The sequence below is a fragment of the Entelurus aequoreus genome, linkage group LG23 (assembly GCF_033978785.1).
Source record: "Entelurus aequoreus isolate RoL-2023_Sb linkage group LG23, RoL_Eaeq_v1.1, whole genome shotgun sequence".
Taxonomy (NCBI): Eukaryota; Metazoa; Chordata; class Actinopteri; order Syngnathiformes; family Syngnathidae; genus Entelurus; species Entelurus aequoreus.
The window spans coordinates 21,858,810-21,871,314 of record NC_084753.1 but is presented as its reverse complement, the minus strand read 5'-3'; the positions used below and the strand labels follow the sequence as shown (position 1 = coordinate 21,871,314).

Here is a 12,505-nt window from a genome sequence, read left to right as displayed (position 1 = left end):
CTCACCCAAGGCCGTTACACCTGGCGGCACAACCAGGTGCTAAAGTGTCTTGCAGCAGTGCTGGAAAGTCAACGGACAAGTGTCAATGCCCTTCCTCCTTCGTCATCCCGTTGGCAAGCAACAACATTTGTCCGGGAGGGCGAGGGTCAAGCCAACCTCACCCCCACAAGACCAGACACTGGACAGCTAGGCGGGGCACGGGACTGGAGACTGCTGGCAGACCTGGGCCAGAGACTCTGCTTCCCAGGTGAGATTGCGTCCACCAACCTGCGGCCAGATCTTGTTCTGTGGTCAGCTTCGCTCAGGCTCGTGTACATCATAGAGCTCACGGTGCCCTGGGAGAGTGCAATGGAGGAGGCCTACGAGCGCAAGAAGTTGAGGTACACTGAGCTTGCAGCCGATGCGCAACAACAAGGCTGGAAAGCGAGGGTACGCCCAGTGGAAGTAGGCTGCAGAGGATTCGTGGCCACCTCAACATCCAGGCTCCTCAGGGAAATGGGAGTGCGAGGGAAGGCCCATCGACAGGCAGTGAAAGACCTCTCAAAAGCCGCTGAAAAGGGGAGTCAGTGGCTGTGGGTCAAGCGAAGGGACTCCACCTGGGCTTTCAAGTGAGTGATGGCATCTAGGGAGTGATCCTGGGACGCTGGGACTCACTGCTGAACCCTCTGGAGGTGTCGTGGGCCTATCAGCGAAACACTGAGGATGGGGGGCGCCCACTTGATAACCCAGAGGATGCCTTCACTCACTTGACCATCCCACTAAGTCGCATAGGTGTCTCAAGTATGCATTAGGGGATTGTAACATCTAGTCCTACACAACAGATCAGACTTAAGAACGTTGATAAAAAGCTTTTATTCTTAAGTTTGAGAGTAGGACTAAATTTCGCAAATTCTCAGGACTTAAGTGTAAAATGGCACTCTAAGAAGCTTGATAAGTACGGCCCCTGATCTACAAAATTTGCTGGCAGCATACCCCTCCCCTTCGAGCTGTCCTGGATGAACTGAAATTATTTTTTCCAATTATTTCGGAACTTGCAAGCGTACCATGTCTCTTCTTTGTTCTTCTGCTTCGTCTCTGTTATGTTTTTGGACGTTACTACTTGCCGTAGTTTTGAAGCAATGCATGATGGGAATCCGGATGTTGTGTGTCAGTGTATTAACGTGCCGGCTGGAATAAACACACGCTGAGAAATAGCTCCGTGCCTGCCTACTTTATGGGTTATAGATAAACCTATGGATAACGGAGACATATATAATAGTCTCCTTGTCAGGTGAGAGGGGACGCTAAAAGCAGTGCCTTTAAGGCACTGCCCCCAATATTGTTGTCCGGGTGGAAATCGGGAGAAATTCGGGAGAATGGTTGCCCCGGGAGATTTTCGGGAGGGGCACTGAAATTCGGGAGTCTCCCGGGAAAATCGGGAGGGTTGGCAAGTATGACAATAATGCGTATCCTTAGCCATATTTAGACAAACGTATGTGTTTAGAGAAAACAATGCCCAAAACCTTAGTTTTGAGTTGAGTTCATGAAAAGTTTTACTGCACTTTACAATTACCAACTGTTTCCAAAGAACACAACATTTTTATTTTCTTGGTCAAGATATAGATAGATGCGTTTTCGGTAGAGAAAATTAACAACATTATAGGGGTGGGCCAAAGAAAAGGCAAAATAAATAAATACATACAGTGGGGTGTGGAGCTAGAGGTAGTGGTAGGGTGTCCCCAGCTAAATGACAGATAGTTAATAGTATTGGATCCTTATTACATACTTGCCAACCCTCCCGTTTTTAGCGGGAGAATCCCGATATTCAGCGCCTCTCCCGACAACCTCCCGACAGAGATTTTCTCCCTACAAACTCCCGGTATTCAGCCGGAGCTGGAGGCCACGCCCCCCCCCCAAAAAAGTCTGCCGCAGCTGCGATTGGACCTGACCAGCCTTCGGGTACAAGTACTGGAGTACCATTTGCTTGCCAGGGAAGATCTTCCCCAGGAAGCAAGGATTGACCGGTTTTGGGCCATGCTAGGGAGAGATGGAAGATTCCACACTCTCGTGCATTTGATGAAAGCACTTTTGTGCGTGCCACACAGCAATGCATCATCAGAGAGGGTGTTCAGCATGGTTAGAAAAATAGTGACAGAGAATAGAAAGAGGATGGACAATTCAACCCTTAACAAAGCATTGTACTTTCAAGTACAACAATGAGTAGATGAGTGTTGTGTGTGTGTGTGTATATGTGTAAATAAATGAACACTAAAATTCAAGTATTTCTTTTATTTATATATATAATAAAATATATATATATATATATATATATATATATATAGCTAGAATTCACTGAAAGTCAAGTATTTATATATTGAATCCCTTCTAAGTCTATCTGATAGCTCAGTCACAGCTCTTTGTATACCAAATATGTGTTATATGTGTTTTATGTCGCACGTTTGCACCAAGAAAAATTCCTAGTTTGTGAACCTGTTCTCAAACAATGGCAATAAAACGATTCTGATTCTGATATCAAGGTAACGTGCGGAGTTCCCCAGGGTTCGGTTCTTGGCCCTGCACTCTTTAGTATTTACATGCTGCCGCTGGGTGACATCATACGCAAGTACGGTGTTAGCTTTCACTGTTATGCTGATGACACTCAACTCTACATGCCCCTAAAGCTGACCAACACGCCGGACTGTAGTCAGCTGGAGGCGTGTCTTAATGAAATTAAACAATGGATGTCCGCTAACTTTTTGCAACTCAACGCTAAGAAAACGGAAATGCTGATTATCGGTCCTGCTAGACACCAACATCTATTTAATAATACCACCTTAACATTTGACAACCAAACAATTAAACAAGGAGACTCGGTAAAGAATCTGGGTATTATCTTCGACCCAACTCTCTCGTTTGAGTCACACATTAAGAGTGTTACTAAAACGGCCTTCTTTCATCTCCGTAATATCGCTAAAATTCGTTCCATCTTGTCCACTAGCGACGCTGAGATCATTATTCATGCGTTCGTTACGTCTCGTCTCGATTACTGTAACGTATTATTTTCGGGCCTCCCTATGTCTAGCATTAAAAGATTACAGTTGGTACAAAATGCGGCTGCAAGGCTTTTGACAAAAACAAGAAAGTTTGATCATATTACGCCTATACTGGCTCACTTGCACTGGCTTCCTGTGCACTTAAGATGCGACTTTAAGGTTTTACTACTTACGTATAAAATATTACACGGTTTAGCTCCAGCCTATCTCGCCGATTGTATTGTACCATATGTCCCGACAAGAAATCTGCGTTCAAAGAACTCCGGCTTATTAGTGATTCCCAGAGCCAAAAAAAAGTCTGCGGGCTATAGAGCGTTTTCTATTCGGGCTCCAGTACTCTGGAATGCCCTCCCGGTAACAGTTAGAGATGCTACCTCAGTAGAAGCATTTAAGTCCCATCTTAAAACTCATTTGTATAATCTAGCCTTTAAATAGACCCCCCCTTTTTTAGACCAGTTGATCTGCCGTTTCTTTTCTTCTCTCCTCTTCTCCCCTGTCCCTTGCGAGGGGGAGTCGCATAGGTCCGGTGGCCATGGATGAAGTGCTGGCTGTCCAGAGCCGGGACCCCGGGTGGACCACTAGCCTGTGCATCGGTTGGGGACATCTCTGCGCTGCTGACCCGTCTCCGCTCGGGATGGTTTCCTGTTGGCCCCGCTGTGGACTGGACTCCCGCTGATGTGTTGGATCCACTGTGGACTGGACTTTCACAATGTTATGTCAGACCCACTCGACATCCGTTGCTTTCGGTCTCCCCTAGAGGGGGGGGGGGGTTACCCACATATGCGGTCCTCTCCAAGGTTTCTCATAGTCATTCACCGACGTCCCACTGGGGTGAGTTTTTCCTTGCCCGTATGTGGGCTCTGTACCGAGGATGTCGTTGTGGCTTGTACAGCCCTTTGAGACACTTGTGATTTAGGGCTATATAAATAAACATTGATTGATTGATTGATTGATTGATATATATATATATATATATATATATATATATATATATATATATATATATATATATATATATATATATATATATATATATATATATATATATATATATATATATATATATATATATATATATATGAAATACTTGAGTTGGTGAATTCTAGCTGTAAATATACTCTCCTCTTAACCACGCCCTCCGCCCCAACCACGCCCCCAACCACTCCCCCCCACCCCCACCTCCCGATATTGGAGGTCTCAAGGTTGGCAAGTATGCCTTATTAGTTCCATTTGTACACTCTCATGTACATTAACATTGATATTATACATGTGGGCCAAAAGATATGAATGCCGTTAAATGTAGCTGTGATGTAGCAAGCTACTTCTGCCGTGTAGCTTGTCGTGTATCTTGCTACAATTCTCTGGGGATAGCTTCCTCTGTAGCTTAGCTATATTTGTTCAAGAGTAACTTCCAAGTAGCTTGCCCATCACTGGTGCTGTCATAGAGATGATATTTGACAAGCTTTTTTCAGAAGGATTTTAAAAACAGTGACTGACAAAATAAATAGACTAAAATCAAATGTCTACTGTAGATGATGCTGGTTCTCTGGAAGATACAAAATAAGACTAATAGTAAAAAGAGAAGTCCGGTCACCCGGTCATTAGCTTTCTGGAAATGTGTGGCCCCCAAAAACTATTTAGTTGAATAACCCTGGTGAATGGCCTCCTTGGGGCTTTATGCACTCCCTACAACTCTCCTTCACGGACAGGTGGACCTACCTCAATCTGGGCTAGTTCCTCCCTGTAGGCCTGTGTCAGCGTACTGATGAGCTCCTCCGAGCGCTTTGTCATTGTGTCCATCTCCTCCGCCTGCTTCCTCAAGTCCTTCACGTAGCGATCGTCTTCACTCTTCAACTCCTGCCCGGTTAAAGAATGACGGAGTGAGTGAGCCTTGCAGCTTCAATGGATGACCCACATCCCGTCATTCACTCATCAACAGATATACACAAACACACACCAACGGAAGAATGTCTGAGTACAGAGGAGCCAGGTGAGGAAACACTATCACAGGAGCCATCTACACCAGGATTTCGCCAGACCACAGCCACCAATGTGCTGACACAAAGCATCCATGACTGATAAAAATCCCTGGTGCAGAGGGCTGGAAAGTAGAGTAAACATAATAAAACACTTTCAAAGAGTAAGAGCTATGTTTAAGAATAAAGATAACTGGGAGTAAAAAATAGAATTGCCCCAGACTTGGAGCTCTCTTTTTTTTTAAAAAGGTAATGATCCTTCAGCAGTTTCACATACAGAATCTTTGTTACAACTATTTAGTCAAGTTTAATGTCTTCTCGGGGCTGTGCCAGAGCCAACCAAGGAGGATCTCACAAATTGGGGTTTAGCCCTTTTTTGAAGTGGAAAAAGTGGCATATGAGATATTGTTTTCTTTTAATTAATTTAGGAATATTCACATTTACGGTACATGATAGACTGACACCGAGTCAGTATACACCACTACATACTGTACGACCATCTGTTTATTAATCTCAAGAAACACCACAAATTCGACTGATCATCAGTGGTGGGCAAAATCTAACAAATGTGAGTTGACCACGAAAAACTTTAGTCGAAGACAGCCCAAATTAGGAGACGAGTGCCAAAGGAGCTTGGGAAGCCAATGCAGTGATTTCAAAACTGGTGTAATGTGCGCCTGACTTCTGTGGCTATATTTTCAACATGTGGAATAAAACTGAGCTCAGACTCAAAAGCTTCAGTTCTGTCCTGGTTAAGTTGTAAAAAGTTATCTGTCAACCAGGATTTCAAGTACCAGTAGAGTGGAAAAACAAGTTGAATGTAATTATGTTTCATTGTATCCATTAAACCATTTCCAATCATATTTACAATCCACAAAGTACACTGTTTAAACATAGCTCTGAATACCCTTGGCTATTTCCGGAGATTGATGTTACAATGGGAATGCTTCTTCACTCTGACCATAGTATCAGATCAGTCATACTGGAAATACGCAAACATTAGAGAGAAATGGGCTGTTTATCATTCACAATCTCTAAATAAGACATGAACACATGTTTCTTTTTTTTAATGCAATCTAATTCGTAAATAAATAAATACATAAAAAGCTCTCTATTTCGCCCACAAAACCCTCTAAAAACCATCCAAAACCCACCAACAATACTCTATATACATAGCGGGACCTGAATATTAACCAAATATTAGCGAGGTTGTTATTATAAGCGCTAACGCAGACAAACTATTTATTTAACGGCAAATTGATAGCACACAGCTAAGTAGCCCTATGCTGCTTTACTGTGAGCCGGCATCGATGTCCTACTGCTCCCGCATCATTGCGTCTCGGCTCACCAAAGTTATTCTAGATTACGAATCATGCCTCTCATCTGGATAACAGGAGGAACTGCTATAAATCTACAAGTTGTTCATATGTGACTTTTAATTTATACCCGGTGACAAACACACTCAACCGAAGACAGTGTCTCCAGGGAGACTTTTCCTTGTTAACCTTCCGTGTGTATCATGATTAATTCTTCAATAAAACGGGAAAATATGAACATCCTATCAGTCGTCATCTAAGTGAGAGCAGACATTGTACAGTAAGCGATGTTTTTATTATGTTTGCAGTTCTTGTTTAGCATTTAACAATACTTCCACATTATACTCGGAGTTTCACTAAGGCTCGGTCTGTTTAGCAGAGTTTCTAAAACTTGCAGCTCATCCTCCTTATATACAGGATCAACAATATAAGTTTTATGGATCATAGTAATCATTGTTGGCTCTCACAAAGTCTGCATGATTTGCATTGTTGTTGGTGATGAAGGTATATGTAGTTCCTACCTCTACGTCACAGGATCACGCGACTGGCTTCCTCATTATCACTCAAAATGACTCGGGAATCTCCGTGGATTGATACTATTTCGATCATATCTATTTATTCACAAACTATGGAAGTCTTTAAGTGTCATTCATCAGTTATATATGATAATAGCGTCCATATAGAGGCAACTTGTTTTTCCACTCTACTGGTAAAATGTAAAATGCTGTGTAGACACAAACTCTTATATGGTGTGCATTTTTGTTTCATCTTGGCTATTTGGGTTCTTTGGCACCACATGGAAAAAAAAAAAAAAAAAGTTTAAAGTTGCCATCTAAACTTTTGGATGTTTTTAAGCCATCTTAGATCTACCATGTGATGTGGCCAACTAATTGGCCAACTAATTGGCAGTGTAAAGTTATTTTAAGTGGAAGCCAGGGTCTTGTAGAGAACAACATTGTGGTATACACCAGTGTTTTTCAACCTTTTTTGAGCCTAGGGACATTTTTTGCGTTGAAAAAATCCGGAGGCACACCACCAGCAGAAATCATTAAAAAACGAAACTCAGTTGACAGTAAAAAGTCGTTGTCGCAATTGTTGGATATGATTTTAAACCATAACCAACCATGCATCAATATAGCTATTGTCTCAAAGTAGGTGTACTGTCACGACCTGTCACATCACGCACTGACTTATTTGGAGGTCTTTGCTGTTTTCCTGTCTGTAGTGTTTTACTTCTTGTCTTGCGCTCCTATTTTGGTGGCTTTTCCTCTTCATTTGGTATTTTCCTGTAGCAGTTTCATGTCTTTCTTTGAGCGATATTTCCCGCATCTACTTTGTTTTAGCAATCAAGGATATTTCAGTTGTTTTTATCCTTCTTTGTGGGGACATTGTTGATTGTAATGTCATGTTCGGATGTACATTGTCTTTGCTCCACAGTAAGTCTTTGCTGTCGTCCAGCATTGTGTTTTTGTTTACTTTGTAGCCAGTTCAGTTTTAGTTTCGTTCTGCATAGCCTTCCCTAAGCTTCAATGCCTTTTCTCAGGGGCACTCACATTTTGTTTATTTTTGGTTTAAGCATTAGACACCTTTTTACCTGCACGCTGCCTCCCGCTGTTTCCGACATCTACAAAGCAGCTACTAATTAGCTACCAGCTGCCACCTACTGATATGGAAGAATATTACAAGGTTACTCTGCCGAGCTCTAGACAGCACCGACACTCAACAACAACACATAATTTGCAGACTATAATTACTGGTTTGCAAAAAATATTTTTAACCCAAATAGGTGAAATTAGATCATCTCCCATGGCACACCAGACTGTATCTCACGGTTGAAAAACACTAGTATACACAACCAAAAATGTGATGTCCACATATGTGGACGCCAGTTCCTAGGGGGGTTATTAAAAATGTATACAATTGATCTTGTATCAATTCCATGCCCCCTGATGATAATGCCAAATGTAAGCATGTACATATTAAAAATAATAGAACCTAAAATAGATCTTTGAGGAGCACCACATGTGATTTTACGAGTTTCTGACTCTGTCTATGTTTCAATGACCTGCTGCAGATCTTTGATGACTTTCTTCTTGTCCTCAATGACCTCTGCACATAACAACTGTTGCCAGGTCAAGGTTTCTTGCAGATCCTGAGGGATCATAGTCTGTTCAGCCAGCGACCACCTGCCGGTGATCTCCTCGAACTTCTCCTGGCTGGACTTGGCTTCTTTCTGCAGCATCTCGGCCCTGAATCAAGCAGGACATACACGGCAGGGCACAGAAGTAGACACGGGTAGTGACCATACCAAATGGTGTTTCACCCTACCTGATCCTGCGGGCTTCCTCCAATTCTGACCTTCTCATTGATTCTTTGGCATCAGCTTCAGTTTGGATGTCGATGACCAACGCCAACAAGTCTCTCTCCAGCTTGGAGATCCGCTGCCCATAGGATAATCAGATGTTGCTGGGATTCAATTTACAGTATGGATACACTATACACATTTTGGCATACTTCAGAAAGTTAACTTGGATATTAAAGTTAAAGTTAAAGTACCACTGATAGTCGCACACACACTAGGTGTGGTGAAATTACCCTCTGCGTTTGACCGATCCCCTTGTTCCACCCCCTGGGAGGTGAGGGGAGCAGTGAGCAGCAGCAGTGGCCGCGCTCGAGAATCATTTTGGTGATTTAACCCCCAATTCCAACCCTTGATGCTGAGTGCCAAGCAGGGAGTTAATGGGTCCCATTTTTATAGTCTTTGGTATGACTCGGCCGGGGTTTGAACTCACGACCTACCGATCTCAGGGCGGACACTCTAACCACAAGGCCAATGAATTAAATGGGATACATTCTTTTAGACAGCAGGCAGTCTACATAGCAGACTCCGGGAATTGACGTGGTTCACCGAGGAAAAAGTGTAGTACTGTACAGTATCTGTTACTAACGATACTGGAAAAATCAGGTATCCATGTATTTTTGCGTCTTGGTATCAACTTGGTACTTTTGACAACCCCATTCCGCGTACAGCAGCATAGATTTAATATCCACTGAACATGACTTAACACTAAATGTATTGTTTAAATAGCTGACAACAGTGAGTAGCAAGAAAATTGTGATAGCCCGGGGGTCAGCAACCCCGCATGCGGCTCTTTAGTGCCGCCCTAGTGGCTCCCTGGAGCTTTTTCACAGATGTGTGAAAAATGAAAAAGATGAAAAAAAAACTATTTTTTTGGTTTTACTATGGTTTCTGTCGGAGGGCAAACATGACACAAACCTTAATTGTTAGAAATCCCACTGTTTATATTAAACATGCATCACTGATGAGAGTATTTGGTAAGCACCGTTTTGTCCTACTAATTTCAGCGATCCTTGAACTCATCGTAGTTTGTTTACATGAACAACTTTCTCCGATGCTGCCACATAAAGACGCCTTTTACGCCACTCCTTCTTTGTCCACCAAACGTTTTATGCTGTGCGTGAATGCACAAAGGTAAGCTTTGTTGATTTTATTGATTTGCTGGAGTGCTTATCAGGCATATTTGGTCAATCAATGACTGCAAGCTATTTGATGCTAACATGCTAATTAGGCTAGCTGTATGTACATGTTGCATCCTTATGCCTCGTTTGTAGGTATATTTGAGCTCATTTAATTTACTTTACTTATGTCCTCTGTGTATTTAATGTATATTTGCATGTCTTATGACACATTATCTGTATGTAATATTGGCTGCATTTCTCATATTTGTTTGTGTGCCATGTTGTTCCAGACCACAGCAAACGTTACCCAGCTAGCAAAGATTGTAATAAATCCATTAGAAGAAGACAGCCTGCCTTTTTCTTTAACTTGGACACACACATCTATACCTTTGGCCATTCTGAACCAGTAATTTAAAGAAGTTATCTCATCATGTGAGAAGTCTCCATTTCACTAATAATTCCATCCAATGTTGCAAAAATGTGTAGAATAAAAATTAAAATAACATTTCTGTCAACAAAGATTTCCATCAGCCTTTGATAGTAGGCTAATATAGACACTTAAATCATGTGTTGCCTTCATTATAACGATTGCACCAAAAAAAATTCCTAGTTTGTGAACCCATTCTCAAACAATAGCAATAAAACTATTCTGATTCTGATTCTGATTATAACACTTACATAAGGCTTTTAATTTTTTGGGCTCCAGACAGTTTTTCTTTTTTTTTTTTGGTCCAATGTGGCTTTTTCAACATTTTGAGTTGCCGACCCCTGTGGTAGCCCAATATGCTCTAAACTAATTTTCAAGCTGACTATTCTCAGGTAGTTTCATTACTATAGTATTTTCCCCTGGAACGATTCATTACAGTAGTGAGAAAAATGCAATGGTTATCTAAAATATCATTCTACAGAGACAGCTCTATGTACAATGTATTACTGATGTTGGCATATGGAGGTTAATATATGTCTTTATTACAAAAGCTTTTTATTTTTTTTTACACTTAATTAATGTAACTGAAATGTTTGCGTTTGAACTTTGGGAACGGGTAATTATGCTGACCATCTCATTGAATAAACATGTGTTAGCAAAATGTGTGTGTGTAAAAATGCAGTCAGTGTTTTAAATTTCAGTGTAAAAAAATGTTGTTTTCAAATTCAGTTTAAAAAAAAAAAATCTTAGAATATTCGTTGCTTCAAAACTCGAGACCCACTTCCTGTGAATTAGGACTAAAGCAATTGATCCTGTCTCAGAAGCCAATAGTTAGAAGTCACTTGAGTTTTCTGCACTGAATTTTTTTTAAACGCAGAATTTTTATACATAGAATTTTTTTTACACTGAATTTTAAAGCACTGTATTTTAAACTTGTTCTATACATTTTCATCCAATGAAATTGTCTGAATAATTTGCTGTGAAAAAAAATTCAGTTCACAAAACTGAAACGCTAAAAATTCAGTTGCATTAATTCAATGTCCAAAAAAAAGCTTTCGTAAGAAAGACACAAATTAAACTCCCATAGAAAACTGTTTGATTTTGATATGTGTAGGAATTCCGACCGGAATTATATTTGGTGTTTAGATGAAAGTCAAAATTGTAATCATAGTTTATAGGCTGCTGGCATAAAATTGAAGTGTTAAAACGTATGTTATGAACTTTGTATTTTATCAATAGTTTTGTGAATGTGTGTAATGCGCAAGGCCAATTTGTGGCAATGCGTGTCTACAATTGTACCTTTGGCACTCAAACCTTGGAATTAGGTTTTATTATTGTGAATCTGAATACAATATGTTTTGAAAGGGTTTGTCTTCATTTTAACTTCAACTTGCTGAGAGACTGGAGATGGAAATTGGCTGTAATCTCACATATTTACATGTAAAATGTTCATCAATATGTATTGACCTTTTTTTTTTTTTTTTTAAATAAACTAAAACATTGTATTTTATTTAATGGGGTGTATTCACTTATTTGATCATTCAATACATGTAGTGAAGGTCTTGAAAACACATGAGAATGTAGGCTCAATTAATTTGACTATTTTAGATATTGATAGTAATAATAATAATAATAATAATAATAATAAAATGTTGTTGTTGTTGTTGTCTGTTTTGTCCCCCTGCACACTATAAAATGTTGGGTTAAAAATAACCCAATTTTAACCCAAATACTGGTTCAGAAAAGGACTAACCTCTTATTTGAGTTATTTTAACTCAACATTTTGGGTTAATTTTTTCAACCCAACTTTTGTGTTTAATTATTTAAACAAAAAGTTGAGTTATGATAACTTCATGTTGGGTTATTCCCAACCAAACTATTGGGTTGAATTATTTAACACAAAAGTTGAGTTATGCTAACTCAATGTTGGTTGATTCATAACCCAAATATTGGGTTGAATTTATTTAACACAAAAGCTGATTTATGCTCACTACAATGTTGGGTTGCGCAATTTAGCGCTCCTTGACCCAATAGTTGGTTAAAAATTATAAATGTTACTGCTGGTTTGTCCTACTCCTTCCCAACTAAATATGAAAATATTTTTTATTCCATTAAAATATACTCAAAAGCAAGATATTAGTGACATGTTTTTATACAATAATTGCCGTGTATGGTCATAGTAGTCCTATAAAGCATGCTCAAATATTTTCATGTACATACAATGTGTGATTGTAAATAATGTTAATGAGATTAATCCATAATAAAATTCCCTTC

General features: G+C 40.2%; 1 protein-coding gene across 2 annotated transcripts in view; it reads right to left on the bottom strand.

Annotated features, from left to right (window-relative positions):
- The window catches only part of drc1 (dynein regulatory complex subunit 1 homolog (Chlamydomonas)), a 34,904-nt gene that overhangs the window by 21,351 nt on the left and 1,048 nt on the right, over positions 1-12,505 (bottom strand). For both annotated transcript variants that reach the window (XM_062034950.1, XM_062034951.1), the window contains exons 3-5: positions 8,653-8,765; positions 8,390-8,573; positions 4,752-4,889 (exon numbers count right to left, since the gene is read on the bottom strand). In XM_062034950.1, the coding sequence (XP_061890934.1) occupies positions 4,752-4,889; positions 8,390-8,573; positions 8,653-8,765 (435 nt within the window). The remainder of the gene's footprint in view (positions 1-4,751; positions 4,890-8,389; positions 8,574-8,652; positions 8,766-12,505) is intronic.